This window comes from Strix uralensis, chromosome 12 (genome assembly GCF_047716275.1).
Source record: "Strix uralensis isolate ZFMK-TIS-50842 chromosome 12, bStrUra1, whole genome shotgun sequence".
Classification (NCBI taxonomy): domain Eukaryota; kingdom Metazoa; phylum Chordata; class Aves; order Strigiformes; family Strigidae; genus Strix; species Strix uralensis.
The window spans coordinates 14,995,711-15,017,351 of record NC_133983.1 but is presented as its reverse complement, the minus strand read 5'-3'; the positions used below and the strand labels follow the sequence as shown (position 1 = coordinate 15,017,351).

General features: G+C 40.0%; 2 protein-coding genes across 7 annotated transcripts; one reads left to right on the top strand and one right to left on the bottom strand.

Moving 5' to 3' along the window:
* Positions 1-668: 668 nt before the first annotated feature.
* On the bottom strand, positions 669-18,647 carry TK2 (thymidine kinase 2). Of its 6 annotated transcripts, none has more exons than XM_074881886.1 (10): positions 18,511-18,647; positions 17,426-17,463; positions 15,620-15,694; positions 14,152-14,205; positions 12,534-12,623; positions 10,959-11,032; positions 5,425-5,513; positions 5,044-5,123; positions 3,701-3,781; positions 669-3,318 (listed from the first exon to the last, which is right to left on the bottom strand). In XM_074881886.1, exons 1-10 carry the CDS (start codon positions 18,620-18,622, stop codon positions 3,220-3,222), a joined length of 792 nt encoding a protein of 263 aa, XP_074737987.1. In that variant the 5' UTR covers positions 18,623-18,647; the 3' UTR covers positions 669-3,219. The 6 variants fall into 6 exon arrangements, 5 of the variants coding, with proteins under 5 accessions (XP_074737987.1, XP_074737986.1, XP_074737988.1 ...); XM_074881885.1 differs by lacking the exon at positions 18,511-18,647 and adding an exon at positions 18,276-18,457; XM_074881887.1 differs by lacking the exon at positions 18,511-18,647 and adding an exon at positions 17,996-18,110.
* Positions 18,527-21,591, top strand: CKLF (chemokine like factor). The gene is made up of 4 exons (XM_074881892.1): positions 18,527-18,680; positions 18,782-18,940; positions 19,549-19,644; positions 21,185-21,591. Exons 1-4 carry the CDS (start codon positions 18,621-18,623, stop codon positions 21,287-21,289), a joined length of 420 nt encoding a protein of 139 aa, XP_074737993.1. The 5' UTR covers positions 18,527-18,620; the 3' UTR covers positions 21,290-21,591.
* Positions 21,592-21,641: the final 50 nt, after the last annotated feature.

The window sequence follows — 21,641 nt, the reverse complement described above, 5'->3', positions numbered from 1 at the left end:
GACAGTAACTTGCTAGAAGAGCCATTATTCAGGAGAGGGACAAGAGAGCTTTGTGTATGAATCTTCTAATAGCAACTGATGGCAGAATACCCAGCACTTCCTACAGGCTCTGCAGGAGGAAGTGCACTGAAGAGAGATGATGGATTATTTCCTGGTGTTAGCAGTAGTTTTGTGTGCTAATTAAACTGGTGAAAACAATTTTCAAGGTTTCTTAAGACCTACTGTTTTGGACAGCACTTCTGAAATGTTTAATCAAACAAGGAAGATCTACTAAACATGCTTCCCATGATAGAAGAAAGTACACAAAAGGCCAGGCTAAGAGAACGCAACTATTGAATGTCTATCTTACTTCAAATCAATTTATACGATGCTCCCAGATTTGCTAAGACACGTTGACCAGGACTTGCATGGAGAAGAAATCATCTATTCAGATTAAGTATGTAATAAAGAAAAGGCAAAACAGAAGGAAATCACTTTTCACACATACTGCAGTTTAGATGTGGAACTCATTGTGACAAAAGTAATTAATACCCACAATTTTTACTCATCTCCTGTATTCCTACAATATACTCCAGAATAGCCAAAACGTATGCAAAACCAGCTTTGTATGGTTCAGTCTACAAGTATAGGCTACATCCAACTTATAGACCACATCTTAGAAGCCAAGAGAAGTGGCAAATTGTTTTTATTATCCATTCCACTGGTACTGAAGTTCAGTCTGCCTACAGAAACAAGAGTACTTCCTATGGTATTTTGGAACTTGCTACTCAATTACTGCTTCTTAGACAGTCATAAAATAAAATACGTATCAGACTAATGCTGACTGCCCTTTTTTCCCCTCCCCTCATCAACTGAGAGATTTCAAGAAACAAAAGCAAATAAATTCCAGGCTTTAAAACAGCTATTTATGATTACTGTCATATTTTTACCTACACATCTATAGCAGACTGTAAACATTTTACATTTTTGACACATAACAAGCAACCTGTTTGGTTTTGTTCCAAGTATTCATTAAATACCCCAACCCTCCTGTACATTAAAATCTATACATGAAATTTAATAGATACCAAAACATAAAATAAACATGCTCTCTATAGCCATTGCATCTGTAATTTTTCATAAATAAGTTATATAAATTATTCCTTTATATTCCATTAGAGTTATGAATATCAATAATCTCCATCCAAACTACTGTTTTGATATATTAAAGGGGGGGAAATCTGACGAAAAAGCATAAATTTCTTTCAAAAGCTGAAAGGTAACAGTGAGATTCTTAGCACTGTTAAGACTCTCTGTACAGAACAATTAAGTGATATTTTCTGGACCGTGTGCAAAATATACATGCTTGGCTTCTACAACCCATAATAAAATTAGAATTAAGAACAAACTGCAGATGACTGAACTTCAAATTTCTAGAACTATTTCCAAAGAAAATGTTCTTTTGGTCTCTTACAGAAGAAAAAAATTTTAAAGTTTAACAGAAGGTTTTAAGAATAACTACTACCCCCCTACAAAAAAGCTTCAATAAGTAAGATAATTACTTAACACTCAAAAATCTTATTTTTAAGCTAGAATTCTGAAGATTTACAACAGAACAACAGAATGGCAATACTGGGTTCACAAGCTTTAGTATAGCAATTTAGTACTTCACTAGGAAATGCTCTCTCAGTGCACTGACCATTAGTAAGTTGTACTGATTTGGAAAACCAAAAAAATCCCACCAGATGGAAGTGACAAGAAATGAACTGCATTTCCTGACTTGGAAAACGGTGCCATCGTTTCAATACAATGATTTTTAGGCACACCACAAAACCAGCTACCACAAAGCTACAAATAAAAGCAGTGAAGTGATCTCCAAAAGTAATACCATCAAATCCTGTTCAAAATCACATGGAAAAGCCAAGTAACTGGACATTTATATCCTCCAACAAGTTACAGACAAATGTCTGTAATAAGTGATCAAATACTAACTGAAGTCTTGGATGTTAACCATTTTTAGGAGCATTCACTACAAAGCTATGGCAGATGCTCAACTACATTAATATAAATGTATTTTAAAGCACTGTTAACTTTGCTTGCTCCAATTACACCAAGCAAAACTAGTACAGGAAAAAAAATTACATACTGTACTTCAGGAATCATTCCCCTCAAATTAAACAGAAAAAGTAACGTGAAAACAGTCAGAACTGCTGCATTAAAAAGATTATCTTGAAGACAACACTCAGAGAGTAAACCTGAAATTAAGGGCAACTCAACACTTTAGCTAACAAGTGCAAGAATGAAACCCCCACTATTTTCTCTACTCTCTAAGTACCTGTAAGTCACAATAAACCAATCAAGATAAAAACCCAAAGAACCATCTGTATTTTTCTTTATAAAACCCCTACAATCGAAGAATCCAGAATACTTAAGAAATCAATTAATTCTAGGGTTTTTAATAACCATTTCAAAGGAACAACAAATACAGTTCTGTGCACCCTGTATTTTTACTAGTCCTTAACTCAGCCATAGCAGGGCCAGGGATTTCATGAACACTACAGAGAAAGAAGCCATTTTAAAAACCTAGCTTAATAAAAAGCCTCAGAGCCCTTCTACAATCACTTACGAACACTTATTATTCTTTTTTTGCCATTGAATTCAGTGGGACTATACTAGTGCATAGTTACTTCAGAACTACAGCTATATTGTGATTTCATGTAAAGCAGAAGAGACTTGCTGAATCCAATGAAACTGCACTAGTGTAGGTAGGATTAGAGTACGACTCCCCATTTCAACTTGAAAAGACCTATTTAACAAAGCTACTTTGACTTGATGCACTTCATTTGCTTCCTCTAATAATAAAAAAGGACATTCCACCTCTTGTGTGGAACTATTTCTTTCAAATTACAAAAATAGGGTTGTCTTTGGGGGGAAAAAAAAAAGAAAGAGCTTACTTATAGGAAGCAGCAGTGAAGTGGGAAATGGGAGAAATAGCCCTATTTTAGCTGAATAGAACTGACATGGTAAAGCTGATGGAGAACCTAAAAACATGAAAGGGAATTGGCTTATATTCTGTTTATGACTTGTATCTCAACATTTCACAGCAGTAAGTCCACAACATTCTACAAAGCATAATCCAAAAGCAAAACCCATTATATTTAGAAATACTAAAAATACTCAAAATTGCCCCCAAATCAGACTTCATAAACATGTTTTTTACAATACAATAACCGCAGACTTCTATAAATGGTGTTGCATATTGTATGGGTTTAGTATTTGGTCCCGGTTTTCTTCATACTTTTCTATCATTTTCTGCATGTCATGGTCAGCTCCAATAACCTTGAAAAGAAGAACATGAACATTAGAAATAACTGACACCATAAAATGTGGTTGCTTTTGAGCAAAATAGAACAGGACTACCACTGAAGTCAAATCAATATACAGATCTGTCCCATTAGCTTTCTGTTCAGAATTTGGCATTCATTGAAAAGCTGCATGTCTGATCCTGCAAACAATCACAGTGAACAGACCCTCAAATTCCACCAAAGAGATGGTTACGCTATACACAATGGATAGCTGTAAACATTTTTCTGGAGTTTTCCTTCTCCAAAGGTTATTATAAAAGCAGATTTATTTACTTTTGCCACTAAATAACACCCTTAATACCTGAAAAGTACAATCCTCCATATGCTTAATTGGTTATAACTAAAATGATACTCACAAGCACTGGGCAGGAAACTTCAGACAGTGTATGTTTAATGAGCCAATCTTCGTAGAGCTGGTGAATAGCTTCTAAATATTCCTAGGAAAGAGGCGTTCAAATAACACCTATGCCCAGGGATGGAATACACATTGCAATTTTTATGCATTTGGTAAGTAGTTAAGAGCTACATATAAAAGCCAGCATCAGGTATTTCCACTAACAAAAATGAAAAGCATCAGAAGGTTTCTGAGAAAAACTAATTCCCAGTATAAGGTTTTACTCCATGAAGAACCTCAAAGACACAGCTTACAGGAACACAGGGCTTTCAGCTCCTTTTAAGATCAAGAGCCATGTTTCTCTCCCATAGGTATAATGTGGCTCAAGACTTTACAGAGAAAAATGTAACAGAGAAATAAGGACAAAAAGGGCAAGACTGCAAAGAAAATGTATTGCAGGCACTTTTTGTGTCAATACATTTTCCTAAAATTCCCAGCTCACCTTCTCCTAACTCTGACTCCATTTCCTCTAAAAGCACTTCTGCCTGTCAACTATTAGGTTTTTTTCATGGAGACCACAACATTTTTCATTCATAATTGCTCCCCCCCACCCCTCAGTAGAGCTGCAAAGTAACACAATGTCTCTTCATTATGGTAAGAATTTATTCTCTGAGGCAAAATTTCACATGGCCCAAAATTTAGCTTTTTGCATATGTCTTCAACTGACAATTGCTTCTACTGAACTACCCAACGCTAAAGATACCTTATAGTACATGGTATGTCTTCTGCAACTACATTTACTTATGGTTAGGCTTTCTTTAGGAGAAAACTTGTTCAATGAAGGGCCATTCTGTAAACTGTGACACAGAAAGTGAGCATTCAATTACTACAGCTTATTTTTAAGCAGATTCCCACACTAACAATTTTCAAGAAGTTGCTTCTTTTCAGAGACTTTTCATACATACACATCTTGGTAACAGCAGACAACAGAAAGTGCCCACATAAATCTTCAGCACCTGCATGCACAGGTATTTGTGCTTCAACTGGGTGCTTTTATGCTGTTTAATGATACAGAAGCAATTGCCTTTTTACATCTTCAAAAACATTAACAGTTGATTAATACTTCACCTAAACAGTCACCTATAGTACACTGATTACTAGAACATAACACTTGGAGAAGTCAGTGTGCATGATAGATCATTTTTTTTAAAACAAATCAAAATTAAATAGTGAAGTTTTAGTCTGCAGTGGAAACAGCTGCACCACATTTTGGCAATACACTCAGAATATGACTTTAGTATTTAGATTGGAATCATTATGTTTTCAAAACTCATTGTAACCACATATATTGAAGGAACTCCTTACCAGAGGAATGATCTTTTCCTCTTCCCTGCATCTTCTCTTTAACCTCTCATAACAAACTTCAGGAGAAGTCTGCAGATAAACTGTCATAACAAAAATTAAAATAGTTATGTTCAAGCTTTAAAAGCAAAGAAGAAATTTACTTCACAGACTATAGAAGGAAAGAATCCTGACTTGAGTACCACCACTGAACCTCCCCTTTGGCATTAATGTTAACCAGTCCATTGAACCATCCACAAATTCATGCTGTCTGATGCTACACATTGCAACCACTATTATACTGAATAATGTGATTATTTATGACCCAAGAAACAAGATTTTTTTTTTCTACAGTAAGGAAACCCACCCACAAACACACCCCTCCAGATCCCATCAAAATTTTACCTATCAAATCAACCGAAACATCAGTGTTGTTCTGGATCCAGTCAAACCATTCAGTTAGGACAACATAATCCACCTCTGGCATTTTTCCGCTGAATAAAACATAAAAGTCATCACTCACTGAACAGCATGCACAGATCAGTTCTAAACTTTTTTTTTTCACCTGACTAGAATTACTCCCCATTTACTCTAGCATATGTGAAATGAAAAGACCACCAATATTACACCCACCCAAACTGAAGGCCTCATAAAGCATTGTTTATACAATACTAACACAAAGTTTCTATTATTAACAGTTACAAACATTAATTATTTTTCCCACTACAGTTAAAAAATAGTTACTTGGTGACTAAGAAGAAAAAACTTGACCACATCAACATTTATACAACAACATATTAGTGTCAATGGTATTTATTGTTCAAGTTCTTAATATCAGGATCATTTCAAATATATCTTAAGTATTGCAGTGCATGTCACCAGAAAGGCTTGATTTACGAAGCAGCAATTAATTACAGAAGTCATAGTAAAGAGCAGTGAAAAACAATGACACAGTGTAAATAAAATTTACTCCCACTGTAAGAAATATTTGTGAAAAGAGTAGTGAAATATTCAGCATGCTTAATCTAAACTCTGTAGTCAGAGAACACAGACAATATTGGCAACAACTGTCCCAACGTTATCTCAGTAAGAATAATAGAATATCAAACAACTCATGAAAAAGGACACGTTAAGAATCACACACTATGCTTTTACTAGTGTTGGAATTTTCACTTATTACCATATTCCTAAATAGTCAAGTATTACTAGCTTTACATTATTCTGTCTTCAAAACTGGTGATAGTAACACATACTATGCACACTTTCCTAAATGCCTCTGCAATAGAAAAATAAAAAAGAGATGGGGTTGAGAGGCTCCTGTCCTCTCCAGCTGAATGATTAAGACCAGTTGCAACATTTTAAATAGCGCTGAAGAAAGAGATTCCAGATTTCTAAGCCATTCCCCCGGCAACGTGCTTTGACCACTGGCAAAATGGAGTAAAGATAATCCAGAAAGATATATCCACTTAAGTATGCAAGAAAGCAAAACCCGTATTCATACCACCTCTCTTCTTTATCTGCCATCCAGCTGAATATCTTGCCTCTCAAAGCACCCAAGAAATGAGATAACACAATTCACTGCTATTCTTCAATCATATACGTTTCTGGGTAGCAGGCATATACATAAGCCAAATACTGATTGTGCTACTTTTCTCCAAAATATATGGGAAAAACAGGAAGGCCAAAAGGAATTAGAAATAAGAAAAAGCACCACTATTCTTACCCTAAAAGACAGCTACATCCAGGTCAAATCTGCATTGACCTGCTCTGCAGACAACATGCCTTTGCCTTCCCTGTGTCAGTGGAGTCCCCTGGATAATCCTGTGAGGATTCTCCATCAGGCTCAAGATCCATAAAGAGGCAGGTAACGTAAAAGGCACAAAAGGGCATTCTCATTTCCAAAGTTTGCTGACATTTGACTTCTACCAAGTAAAGTTTTTAGTGCAAAAGTTAAACACGAATGGAATGAGCTTTGTATCATAAATAAATATGAATTCAAACGGAACAAAGTGAATTGCTAGTGCTTACCCTATAACATATCACACATACTCACGTGCACGCGTTTTATATTCTTCCACAGTTTTACACCTAACGTGAGCATGCCTTTCAATGCTTAACTCAGATGTGCAATCACAGTAAGAACTTGGACATTCATGCATATCTCTGCATGCCAGAGAAGCTCACAGCAATCGCTCACAATTTAAGCCTTCCCCATCGTTGTAAATCTTACTCTAGTTCTCTCTCTGGGAAAAAGCCTGCAAAGCCAAAACACAAATACTGAGTGACACTGGATCAAAGAAGAGCTGGTATTCCTGATGTTCCCACAGCTCTTTATCCCCTGCTTAAACTAATTATTCTCCTAAAGGAGAAGAGCTTGTGTAGACTAGAGATAACAAGAGATTCTTCTCCCTCCTTTAAGACTGGGACCCTAAGCAATACCTTCTTTTACAGAAAAGAAAGCAGAAAATAACCTCTGCTCTTTGCAGCATGCTTACCCCATTCAGTCCAAGTCTTACTTTGAATAAAAAAGTTCTAATTCATTTTTACATACTTTTAATGGGAAAATGCCTTCCATACAGCTATTTAACAATCCTTTGCTGAAGATACCTGTTGAATAGCTTGAGCTTGAGAGGTGTTTTTGATAACATTTTTATTTTCAGCAAAATTTAAAGATATGTCAGGTCAGTTTTGTCTTCCAGACCTTCCATCAGACAGGCATAATTAACTTTCTGCAACGGGCAACCTCTCTTGTGTTCTCTCCATAATTTTGCATGCTGACTAACCTACACAAGAATTAGGACCACTCCCCTACAGAGACAGGAGATTCCTTCTAGGAAATAGCAACAAGGAAAGAAAAAGCCTCTGGAGGATACAAAGGAATTTTCCTTTGCAAAGTCTGTGTAGTTACAGAATGGTTTTTAAAATTTTCATGGAGCAGCTGAATAAAAAAAACCCACAGCATGGGAAGCAATCGTTTTAAGTTATAAGGCCTTTCCCCTGCCACAGGACACTATTATCCTTCTACATAAAAGTATCAAGTGTAAAGTTTCTATTTTTACTTTGTTCCCCTGATGCTTAAGACACCATCTTCTCATTTTTAGCCTTTAGTTTATCCCCAGCATTTTTGTATCTAATTATTCTTTTGTTACTATAGTCCTGCAATTTCAGTAACTCACATTTTGTGTTTGCACCCACTGTGCCCATAGGTGCCAAGTGTATTCTCACAACTTTTCTATACAAGTATGTCAAGCTGGTTTTGCCTCTTTAAACAGGCTTTCCATTCTTTTGATCATCCCAGTATCTCAGCTTCATATCTGTTTCAGTTTTCATTCATAGATCATAAATGAGCAGTTAGAAGTGTAAAAAGTAATGTTAAAAAAGCTCTCATAAAAGCTGTGTACAAAAGCACCAATATTTCCATCCCCCTCTCCTGAAAGCCCTTTGCCAGATACTTCCAAGAGTTATATTTACTCTTCTCTGGACTACTCAATACTAGCATTATTTTGTGACCAATTTTTAACTAAATAAATAAAGATTCTGCTTTTCAACTTACAATCTTTCATTTTAAAGTTGAAACTTCTGTTGTCAGTTCAACTGAATGATAGAATTTATTAGCATACTCTCACCCTGTGTACCAAAGCATCAATCCAAAGGGTGATCCAACATGAGTAACCCCCTTCCAGGCTGATACATCCCCTTTCAATATCTCACTTCAATGGGAATTCCCATCACGTTACAACACCAGCTTCTGCACTTATGAATAATCACTCATGGAAGTCTCCCCAAACCTCCTTCACAAATACGTAACTTCGGTTCAGACTGGTGAGAATGCCTTCGTTCAGGTGGAGGAGGACATTACAAAACACAATTACCAGGTAAGTCTAACATGCTGTGTTGTTGGTTGCTGACTACATTTTTGTCCAAAGCTTGAATTATTCTTCCTTCTGTCATTTGTTCTGATGCTGTGCTAAATACTGAGGCAGATGAACAAACCTGCAGTTCCTAAGATGACTTTCCCTACCCCCTAATATGGGCTCTAAGTCACAGGGGTACTGCCTCTACATTACAATATTTTCTCCTAGTGTGAGACTTCACGTGCTTTCAGAACTCTGAAATGGACTGTTTCTATTACCACTGTTTCCATACTCCCATTATCATCCTGGGGTTTTTTATATGCAGTTTTCTTTCCTGTACACAGAAGTATTAGTTTTTGAGACAAGCCTAGATGATCTTTAAAGAACTATGACACCTAGGATAGGGCAGTGATCAAACAACATGGAGCAAAGCTATAGAACTGCTTGCCATAGGACCTCCTGGAAACTAAAGGTTTACACAAGCTTAGGGGGAAACTGGACAGGTTCATGGAAAAGAAATTCCCTGTGGGTTACTACAGAAAAATCACTGCTGAATAAGAAAGTCCCTAAACTGTAAGTTACTGGATATAATCAGAAATTATCATACATGCTTACCCTGTTCTTAACAGGATACTCTCTTTTCAAGTACTTTTGGCCATGACTGGAGTCAGGATATGAGGGAGGACAGATTTACTTATTTTTTTTTGTGTGACTCAAAACGGATATTTTCACCTACTCCAAATTTTTCCTTGTTTGATTTACAATCCTTTTATATACCCTTATATCATATTTTGGTTTGCTATTGGTAGCACCAGCTGGCTTCTAGCTTGCTGGAACAAAACAAAGCAAATGCCTTCTGTCCAACATTAAAAAGATCTGAAGGCACAAAACATCTTAGATGCCCTTAAAAATGTTATTACAAAAATAACATTTGTCATAGAGTTGACACAAGCAGAATTAGCCTCATAGCAACAAAGTTCTCAGTCTTTGGGACAAAAGCAGTTTGTCTACCATAAAAAAAAAAAGAGTCAGTAATTAAACACGAGAAAGACATTCCGGTACATTTGCATTGTATATAGACTGGGATAGATAACGTCTTTCCGTTTGCCTCGCATCTTACTGTGTGTGTCTCAACTTTCAAAGCAGTTCCAGTAACAGACTAGGAGCTTATGTAGCACGGATGCCATCTTGTGGCATGCAGCCATCCTCCCTGCAGACAGGGGCAAGAAACTGGTTTTGTCCCTTAAGACCACTGAGAAATCCATTAGAACAACAATCTGTTACAAACACTTCTCAACAGAAGGTCAGCATTCCAAACAAAAAACAAAACAAACCCACCCAAATCAGTGCTGAATACTGCGTTCTTTTAGTTCGTATGGGATGGGCGAGTTACACATCAGACAGGTAATAAATGCTTCTTCTATTTCCGGCCATATCCACCAGAACAAAGTAACCCATGTTAGGCCCAACTGCTCTGCCTCCGGCCCCAGCACACCTTGGGGTGGGGACCTGATTCAGAAAGTGACATTTAGAGACAAACAGCTCTTGTTGTTTCTTTCCTCACTAGCCTACCAAGGTTTGCAGCCTGTTTTGATCCTATGAATCCTGATTCTAAGCAATAGCACATGACGCAAGTTCCTGCTTGTCACTCGAGTTCCTGCTTGCAAGGAATGCCAATCCCTGCTGCTGGGCTGGATAACGCTGTCTAGTGCTCTGCCTCCTACAGTGTTATTCTTTATGTCCTCATGGTTTTCTACATCCTCAGTATGCGTTTGCTTTGATTTAAACAAGACTTTGTATTCAGCTGGAGAGCAGATAACTTAAATAAACGGTGTTCTAAATAATAACATGTTCTAAATACACAAGAGCACTTCTGGAAAAGGCTCTTGCCTGGCCCATGTCCTACAGGTTTTATTCTACCAGTGGGTAGCACGACCCGTACAACACACACTGCCACTCCAAGACAGAACCAACAGACTTCACAGACCACTTCAATGAAAAGTACCAAAGAAATCATCAGTCAATTATATACATTTTTTAATCTAATTAAGCCAAGAAAGTAATTTAGAAAACCATATTCCATACCTTCGATACAAATTTTCTACAAAAATGTATTTTGCACTGTGAATTGATCGCTCCATCATTCTTACCGGGGAAATCTACAAAAGAAAACTTGTCAGTCACTGACTAGTTTGCATTTTTCAGCATGCTTGTTTCTTTTCAAGCTCATATTACACATCATGTCCTTTACATTATGAAATACATAACACTTTCAGTTCTTCCGGATCTTGTGATAAACAAATTTACTGGGAGGGTGGGAACCACAAAAACCAAGTACTCCTAATCTTACTTAGGTCCCTGCATTATTAAACACTGACATAACTAATTTGTTATTCATACGCAAGTTTTGAAGGTAACTGGAGAAGCATTAAACTGAGCAGCTGAAGTTAACTAGGGCTACAAAAAAGCAGCAATCCATTTCGGATTTGCAGAGCAACAGGAACTATTGCTTCCTGAACTGTTGCCACCTTCAGGTGTGTTACTGCGTCAACAGCACAGGCCTAACATCAGAAAAACTATAACAAGAAAACAGAACTTTTAAAAGAAATAATTACAAGTGACAAAGGACTGGCCTTATCCAGTCTTGCATGTGCTCAAACAGAGCTTCATTTGGGAGAAGAGAGACTCTGGACACTCTCTGGCCCCTGCAGAGCAAGGCAACCCTGGCAGAGCTCTTCCCAACCAGGTATGCTGCACGTTAATGACCACAGAAGCAACAATTGCTCCAGCAAGGCTCAAGTGCAAATGACAGCAAAGCTCAGACTGAAATGAAGGGAAAGCCTCAGGAATTTCTGAATGAGCTTTTTCTGCAACAGAATGAGATTTCTATTATCTTGGAAAAACACCTCTTCCAAAAGCTTGTATGTGCAGTATCACTACCATATGTCGTACTTTTGAAATTTTGCCCTGACACAAACTCAGAAAATGTAATGCAAGAACAACCATTAAGATGTAAATGTGCCACCTAAGATCAGATCTTGTAATCAGGGAATGAAAGATTTAGCACAGAATGTAACAAAAGGTGTTTGTAGGAAAGAGAAGTGAACAGATCTTGATAAAAAGGTGGACTGTGTGAATCGATATAGAAAAAGAAAACATTACAAGAGAAAAAGGATGCAGATCATCTGAAAAAAGCAATAGAAAATTTTAGTGGTAGTATTTTGGATAAACATAAGAAGCAATGGCTAAATCTGTGCCAGACAGCATGGAGCAGTAGAACAAATACTGACACTACCTTTAAGATTACTTAATGTTTAGCAAAGATTTGACATAACTAAATTTATATAGACACCAATTACAGACAAGTCACTGACGTGCGATGATGAAGAGATTTGCGCAAGTCTAGCTCATAAGGGTGGTGCAAAAACAGCAGTATTAGTTTGGGGAAGTAAAAGTTCTGAGCAGATAGGAGGCAGATGTTTCGCCCTCACAGTACGTGTTGAGCGTATCAACAGTGTCTTTGCACCATAAAAATTCATACTCACTGCAGGAACAAAGAATGCAAACAGCATCTTAACTTCTGGATACAAGGTTAAAAATATTTATTACTCATAACCACATCTAATTCTTTTTTAAATTAAAAGAAAAATGTTTACTTACCATTGGTCTGGTATGCTGCTCCAGCATTGTCAGCTGTATGTAAGTCTGTAATGTTATCCCCCATCTTGATGCATCTTGGTACATTAAGCCCTGGGGTCAGAGATAGAAGCAAGACAGACATTTTTGTTAGGTCAAACAGCAAAAAAAGGGAAGTTGGGTATTTAGCAAGCTTTTGCACTACAACAGAATTGCTAAAAGAAGTGCACTAAAACAGCTGACACCACGCTTTACAAGAATTAAGTGATCATTTGCTTTCCACAATGCAGATGTAAGAATTACAGTCCTGGTCTTTAAGAGACACGAAGTGGGGCATTTGGAATGCTCGCTGAAGTCAACAGGAATTAGTTACTCTGCCCTGAAACAGTCAGGACCAAGGCACAGCTCATTTGAAACAGTTCAAATATATTTAGTAATTAAAAAAAACTTATCTGCTACTCTATTTTTGGGCAATGACAGACTCTCAGTATACCCAGTCCCTAAATGCAGAATCCAGAAACACATATATGGTTCCAGTAAGTATGTTCTGGGCCTCAGACAAGGTGTCTTTTAACACAGAGAACTGTTCTACCCAAAGGATCCTCAAAGCAGTTCTCAGATCTTCCACTCTTTTTGACTGCTGCGATTACACACACACATACACTTAGAAGCAACAGTCTATCCTGCAAAGGAGAGAAAAGATCTGACTCAAAACATCATTCAGTGTGTATTTGCCGAGGTGCCAAGCTTTAAGGCAGCAACGTGGCTTCAGTCCACAGATCTGACCTCCTCCTTCTCTCCCTGCCCAAGATCAGAATGAGAAAGTATTCCAAAGTGCACAGATTGCTGTGATGATATGCAACACAGACAAGCACGCCCTATACCTTTACTAATTAAGAAAATAAAGCATCAGCAACTCCTAGTAGGGAGAATTTACTTTTGTAGAGGACCTATGATAGCAGTAATGGTATCAAACACATGTTTGGGCACATGTGATTTGGGGTGTATCCACACCGCTGTGTCGACAGCAAATTCCACCTGAGCCTGAGCAGAGATCCCCATCTCAGGCAGCAGGGAGGTTTTTGCAATGGAGGTGATCACACAAGCAGTGAAGACTGACATCAGAAACCACTTCAACCATGCCAGCAAAAGCAAATCTGCAGACGTAGTCACGGCCCTGACTGCTGTCTCTGGGCACCGCTGTGACAAACGGACATATGTGCAGGGAATGGTTGCAAGACACTGTGACTTCCCAAAAGACAAGAGAAGCTCTCAACACCTCACAGGACTGAATTTTCCTTCTCTTCAGCAGTCAAACAATATCGAGCCCTCGCTGAGTGACCTTCCCTTCTCTGAAATAGGCATAAGTAGATTTAGAAACAACTGTCACACTCAGGGCTTACCTTTCACACCCAATAAAAGACCCAGTCCTTGCCAAAACCACATTTTATATGCAATGTTTCTATTACGTGCACGTCTTAATCACAGTAAAAGATCTTTTGCATTATGGAGCTTTATTTTTTGCTGTATGAGATTATGACCACACCTTTTGTAACAGTTTTGCTAATTGGTAAGAAGTCCTCACGCACGTCTTTCTAAAAGAACAGTAACTGTAGTTGTAGATACAATTTCTGCCACTTACCAGGATATTATGGCCACGAACATTCCTCCACTTACTCACTGGTTCTGTCAAAACCTTGTTAAAAAGAATTACTGCATGTTAAACATGTTTAGATTCAAAATACTTAATTTGACCCTACAAGTCTACAACTATTTTTAATGAATACTCATTCAGTAAGTCAAGAGTATTCAGGATTTACACTCATCCCTCTTCAGAAAACAGCACTGAATCCTGTAATACAGAAGGTAATAATGAACACTGCTGAAGAATAGAGAAATATCATTATACGGTAGCTTTTTAGCATTTTCAAACCACCAAAATAAAACACTGGATTGATTACCTAACAAGCCTGGATATAATTTCCCTTTTCGAGACAAAATCAGTACCATGTAAGGGAAAGAATGGCTTAGCTGAGTACTGATTGCATTTCAATGACCTGCTCATTCCCTCACAAATTAATTTCTCAGAGAGTAGCACTTGTCAGCAAAGGAAAAGAGGATCAGACTACTATCTTACTTTTCATTTTATTTTTGTGATCTAACAAACAAAATGTATTCAAAGCTTTTACAAAATTAATCAAAAAAGCCTCTACCCTGAATAGGTGAAATCACAAGAGACCTAACTGGTTCAAACAGTGTCTAAAACTTCAACCATACTGTAGAGCCAGGCCTAAGAGAACCTGATAAGCCTGGGAAGTTAACTAGCTTTTCAAAAAATATTGCACTGTATACAAATTAAAGTTTGCTGTCCTTTGGGTTAATAGTTATTTATTCCATAAGGATAATTCCTGCTAAATTACCAAAAAACATCTGGCAATCCAGCATTTCTGTGAGGAATCCTAAGACTTATCAAACGTGTTCCCAGGTCTGCCAGGAAAAGCATTAATATCTGATGTGCACAAAAGTAATTGCTCACAGAGGTTTGATCTTGATTTTGTTTAAAATACAGTAAATCTGCCCTTCCCCTAACCTTGCTCTAAGCAATATGAAATCAAATACCATACCAATCTAAAAAACCTCCAGAAACAATTCTAACAGATTTTTCACTTTTTAAAAAAAGCCATCCATGTACTGGGATCTCACTTACATGACATCAGTATCTTTACATGATTAATTCTTTGTCTTTACTTTGCTGATTACAAGACAGAACTAAGATTTAAGTGACATGAAACAGCAAACACACATGCCCAAACATGCCCAACCCACGGGGGCTGCTGTTACTTTAGAGGTACAAACTCTAACCCACAGGCCTTACTGATATTTTGGCTTCCAGTACTGTATCACATATGATCTAAATATCTCTTCTACAATTTGAATATAAATAGTTGGGGGAGGTGGAGGTGCGCCAGTAAGCACCCTGGCTCACAACCTGCTGCTCCTTTCTCATTAGCCTAAGGAAGGACAAACACTTCTAAGTTAACGGTCAGTTTTGTCAACACAAGCAACTGCTTAATGATGTAAATAAAGACAAAGAAATGTACATCCAGTACCTCAATGCTGGTAGTTTGTGCAAAATAATCCAGGCATGTTGTTTTTCCACTTGCAATGTTCCCCTCGATACATATCTGATGAAAAACAGTATCACCTTTAAAAAACATGTAATCACATGGTAGTAAACTGCATATGTAAAAATATGCTCTTTCCACATCAAGTATACTATTTCCTTATAAAGTAAATAGACTATTTTATAGAAAGACATTGGGGGTCAGTTTGGATTTTGTGACTCCTTGCAGACCACCACTTTTTCTGTCCCTGACATACATATACCGACTGTCTCTGCACCAGGCACAGGGCAGCCTTTTCGTCCGGTACCCCTGCACTCAGCTGCTGAAGTGCTAAGGCTTGGACAGCAGGCCCAAGCCAGAGTTGACCTGTAGATGAATCCTGTATATTTTAAAACTGATAACCACTGTGCTAGTAGGTATTGTACTAAGTTATAACAACCCACTTATGCTGATGTAAAAAGTGCTAAAGCGTTGAAATACTGAAGCCTGAACAACAGGCCCCGAGCCGAAGCTGCTAACTTAGCATGTAGTCATTAACAAAATATGTAAGGCTCACTAGTGAAAGATGCAGCTTAGACAGAATATAATCAGTAGTGAGGATGAAAGGCCGAGAGAATGTATCCAACTCCTTTCTCAGCCTTATTCAAGGCTGAGAACCCAAGTATTTGGCCTTGTTGGAAACTCCCTTGGTTTCCCCCCACCCCCCAAGCCCTGGCCAGGCTTTGGGTGGAATCCAACAGGAGAATGAAACCCTAAATTTTCTGCTCAAAACAAAGGTGCCAGTTATTCTGGCTTGCTGATCTCTAGTATATAAGGCTGGACCCGCTCACAGTGACTTTGGCTGCCTTTGGCTGCCTCACCTACGGATGGGCGCATCGCGTAGGACTTCCCGCTTGCCGGGACAGGCTCTCCAAATCCTCGCTGTAACCGGGGCTGCCCAGCGACTGCGGATCTGGATGATGGTAAAGTATGCAAGTGGTGATGGATCTTTCTTAATCACTATTCTCTCTCTCATGTAGTAATGATTTGATGCATTACCCTGTATTTTCTTATTTGTTTGCTTTAAGTGCATTATTCTGTCTTTTCTTACTGCATGTTTTCTGTATTACTCTGTTACATTATTTAGTTATCACTAGTAAAATACACCTACTCTTTTCACTCTGGTGTCTGAGTTTAATTGGTATCCTTAATCAGCAAAACAGCTGCCTGCCCCAGCTCCTGCTCCCACCCCCGTCCCACGGCCCCCAAGGGTTTCTGAGGGTCACCACATTGGCTGCCACAGCTCACCTCAAAGACACCAACCTAACTTCCAACTTAAAATAAATGCCAACTGACGTAATAATTTCAGCATCCATTCAATAGATAACTTAAACCTTAAGATGCATTAAAATTTTATTTTCAGAAGCCTGCACAATTAAAATAAACTAAGAAAGTTTTGTTTCAGTTGTCTTAAAATAATTTATAGCTTGAAGTAATTAGATTCCAAATACAAAAAAACACACCTCACAAGGCAGGGCTGTACAGGGCAACTGCAATGCTACACGTGCAACAAACTGACACGTGTCCCTACACACCACCACGTGCTTGCACAACCCCTCACGACTTCACTGCAATTTCCAGAACCAGGCAAGCGTGGGTCTGCACTGAGCAAGACCCAGGACAGACCCACCGCCTGGACACCGCTCAGTACAACAGCCACGTCCAATGGCTGCCAATATACACACGCTCAGATTAGAGTAAAATAAGAAGTTGCACGTTTTACAGAGTTTTCTGAACAAAACACATACTTACAACTGTCTTTCTGTCATCTTCTTTCATCAGATGTTTATCTAGATTAGAAATAAACAGAAGTTACAACCAAGAAGGAGATCTTCATAACTTAAGTTATACTGAGCCTTAGTGTGAGCCCCTGCGTGAAGTTTTTAGGCTCTCTATTGCTTATAGTATGAATATTTGCTAAATTTCCAATCTTTAAAGTTTTAGGTAATCATTAGGTCATGTAGTAGACATGTTGTGGCACACACTGACACAGTTTTAGCTTAAGTTCTCCACTGTCCTTGACACTACAAATAGCCAAATGGTAAGTGCCTACACTCTCCCAGCAAGTTTTTGTTACACTTACTGCTCCTCAGTCAGCTTCCATCGGGGAAAAACTTAATTTTGGAAAGGCCAGTCATGGTGTGATGCCCACTGACTTTGCAGGCCTAGCTATAAAGCTGGGTAAGAATCAAGATTTTAGATCATCTCCAAGAATTCAGATGCCTTACATCTCCGAGCTGCCTACATAAAACCTGTGCAAGCAACGCTAGGGTTACTAGACCCCTAACAAAACCAAACACACGAAAAAGGCCGTTCCGGTACCGGGCACTGTCAGTGAGGGACCACGAAGATTATCAGGGCCGCGACGTACAAGAAATGGGAAGCAGCAGGCTCGAGACTCGGTGGCTGCTCACGCCAGGGCAACCGCCGCTGCGGAACCGAAAGAACTGAGCAACGCCCCCCACCTTCCCCCGCGCCGCCACCGCCGCCTCCCGTGTGTCGTGAGGGCGGCGCCGGGCCGGGGCCACCCGTCGCCCCCGCGGCCGCCGCTCTCCCGCCTCCCCGTCCAGCGGGTTCCCGCCCCGCCGCCCCCCGGGCTTACAGCCGCCAGCGCCGCTCGGGCCGGGCCGGGAGCGCAGCGCCAGGCCGCCCGCCGAGGAGCCCGCGGCCGCGCCGCTCGCCCAGGCGGCTCCCGGCGCGCCGCTCCTCCGGCCCCGGGCCCCGCGCAGCGCCGCGGGCCGCGCCCAGGCCGCCCCCAGCCGCCACATGGCCCATCCCCGCCGGACCCGCCGCCACCGGCCCCGGCCCCGGCCCGCTTCCGCCCCCTGCGCGCTCACTTCCGCCGCCGGCGGGGCCCGGGGCGGGGCCGGCCCCAGCCCCAGCCCCCGCCCCCGCCCCGGCCGAGGGTGCGGTAGCGGGCAGCCGCGCCCCGTCCCGTCCCGCCGCCATGGCGCTGGACAGCGGCTTCCCCCGCTCCCCGCGGGGCGCCGTGAAGATCGCGCGCGCGGTAGGCGCTGAGGGGAGCGGGGCGGGGCCGGGCCCCTGCGGGGGGTCCCTGCGCTCCCGAGCGGGCGGCGGCGCTCACCCCTCCCTCCCCTGTCCCCTCAGGTGGTGGCGTTTGGCGCGTTCCTCTGCTTCGCGGCCTCCCGCGCCACGGGCGCGTACACGGCGCTGGCCGGGCTGGAGGCGCTGAGCGCGGCGCTGCTCCTGCTGCTCTACCTGCTGCAGCTCGACGCCAAGACGGGCCGGTTCTTCTGGCCATTGGCTGTGAGTACGGGCGGGGCCGCGCAGCCGGGGCACTGCCGTTCTGGGATCGCCCGGCCGGAGGGGTTAGCGTCCATCGGCTCAGTCCGTGTTTCTGGGAAGTTAAAAAAGCAGTAGTTCATTTTTGGGGCAGCAGTTTTTCCCAGCAGAGGTGGCGGTGTTCTTTTGCCCCGGTTTCTAAACAGCTGGCTGACAGCCCTTAACATCCCTCCTGTAATGAGCATCATTTGCTTAACTTTATAATACTGTGCTTTGCAGCTTTCACAGCACAAATTAAATGTATGCTTTCACCTAAATATTAATGAGTTCTCCTCTTACCTCCCTTTTTTAAATGTATTTGCTGCTTTACTCTGTCAAGCGTAGCCAAGTTGCATAAATTTGACTGCCAAAAAAAAAAAAAAAAAGGGTAAAATGAGGAAGTGTGACCACAAACACTCTTTTCAACATCAAACCACTGGGTGTCACTATCGATCTTACGTGGATATTACCGTAATTCCATTTTCATAGTAAACCAGCAATTTTTAACGATTCATACAACATTGGGAGCTATTCATGTTCTTCTTCAGGCATGTATTGCAAAATAAATATTTTTCTTCCACTGGCCATTTCAGGACGTTTTCAACTCGGTGATTTCAGCATTGTTCCTCCTCGTTGTGTGCCTGTTTGCAGTAATAATCAAGACCAACAATGGGACACTGGCTGGAGGAGTAAGTAGGAAAATAATTAACGAATGTCAATTCTTACAGTAGACATGAAAATGACTGTCACGGAAGAACGAATGCAGAAGTCGCAAACAAAAGTGAATACACATTCGATGTATCTCACTAAAAAAAAAAATCCTTAAATCATTAGTAATGCAAAGATATTACTAGACTTAGGAATTGCTACAGAGAAGTACTAACACTGTAAACTCCTAGAGTTTAACTAATTTGAGTAACCTGCATTTGCTTCCATAACCTGAAACGCTGGGTGGGAGAATCCATAGCTCTTTTAGGACTACCCAGTTTGGTTACACTGTTTAAGAAGAAATGCCTACAGTCCTGCCAGAAAGAGTTGAAACTTTTTAACAGACATGCTGGTACCTCCCTCCTGATACAAACTGAGAAATTACAGCAGTTGAAAAGGTTTTTTCATACTATGATTGTAAGATTTTTGTGTACTAATATCAAACCAGTTTAATAGTTTAAGTAACTGGTATTTTTAATTCAAATGAAAACTAATTAACATTAATAAATGATAAGGGGGGAAAAAACCTCTAGTTGTACTTCAGGAGATGTAAATACATTCACAAGATGAGCTAAAATGTGACAAGCAACCAAAGGAAACCCAGAACTTGCCACATGAGTTTTTCAAAATCTGCTTAAGAGACGAGGTGCAAAGCTGATGTCTTCGTTGGCAATGACATCCTAAGCAAAAAAGAAACTTTCTGATAAAGTGACTGTTAGAATACTAGAATATAAGTTATATTCTCAGTTGTGAAGTTAATAGAAATTAAAGTAGGAAGAAGGAGACTAAGAAGGTAGCTTGGAAAACAAGTTTGGGCAGAACGTATGAGATCTTCAACGTCAGGAGAAACAGAATTGCCCCTAGGCCTGCACTCGGCCTTGAACTGTGCCTGGACAGCTTGCCTTAGCATTACTCCCACTGATCAGGCAATTCCATTTTAAAACATGCTTGCAAAAGAAAAATTTGTGGGCATGTGGGATCGGGCTCAAGGGCAAGAGCTGAGCAGGTTAACTCAGTGGCTGTTTTGCAAACACATTTTCCAGCTGCCTGCCTCAAGTTGTGTATTTTTTAAATACTACATTTTCGTGAATTTGGAATATGTTTCCCATTCAGAGCTCCAGAGGAGAGGAGCACTACTTTTTTCCTGCTAGGCTTGTTTCTACAGATGTTGACTTTTCTCCTGGCCAATACTATTAATTAGGCAGTCCTTAAAGAGACAGAAGGGTTTTCATTTAGGATAAAAGCATTGTCTGGCATAATGCAGCATTAGCTTAGCTTTCAAGGAGAACACATCATCTCCAGGCTTCACACAAACATCAAACAAAGCCAAGGTGTAGGCTGCTGTATGAAAGGCTGATGGGATTTAAATATGGATGTTATTTATCAGCTGTCTTGTATCACACATATATTTAGAAAGCCAGAAGCAAGTTAGGAAAATGTGTTTACTGCTGCTTTGAGGAACAGTAGATGAGTCACTACAGTAAAAGAGATTCTGTGGGGGAACTAACGTTGTTTTTATAGGTGCTTGGTCTTGTATTGCTTGTTCTCTGCGTTGTCGACGCTGTTCTTCTCTCCCAGAAGATTAGCCTTGATAGACCAAGAGGAAGGACTACTCCTGCGAAATAAAATCACCATTTTTGTAAAACAACAATTTCTCTATGGGTGACCCTTTTACTGTTTCTCTTTTAAACAATTTGTATTTTCATGTGTTCACCTTTGAATTTCCTGTGCATTTATATACATTTTTGCTAGTATTGTTCATGAGTTTTCTTACCTTTACAAATGTAGTTTCTGTGTTGCTGTTTCACCAGTATAATGGAAATCATGGAAAATCGTCCAGTTTTTCTCAACTTAATTAGGTTTTCACCTGTATGAAAATTAATTTCATAATTGCTTTTTTTTCTGTAATAAAATACGAATAGGCCTAAGTGCATTATTTAACTTTATTTATTAAGTGCGCTTATAGGAAAAATTACTT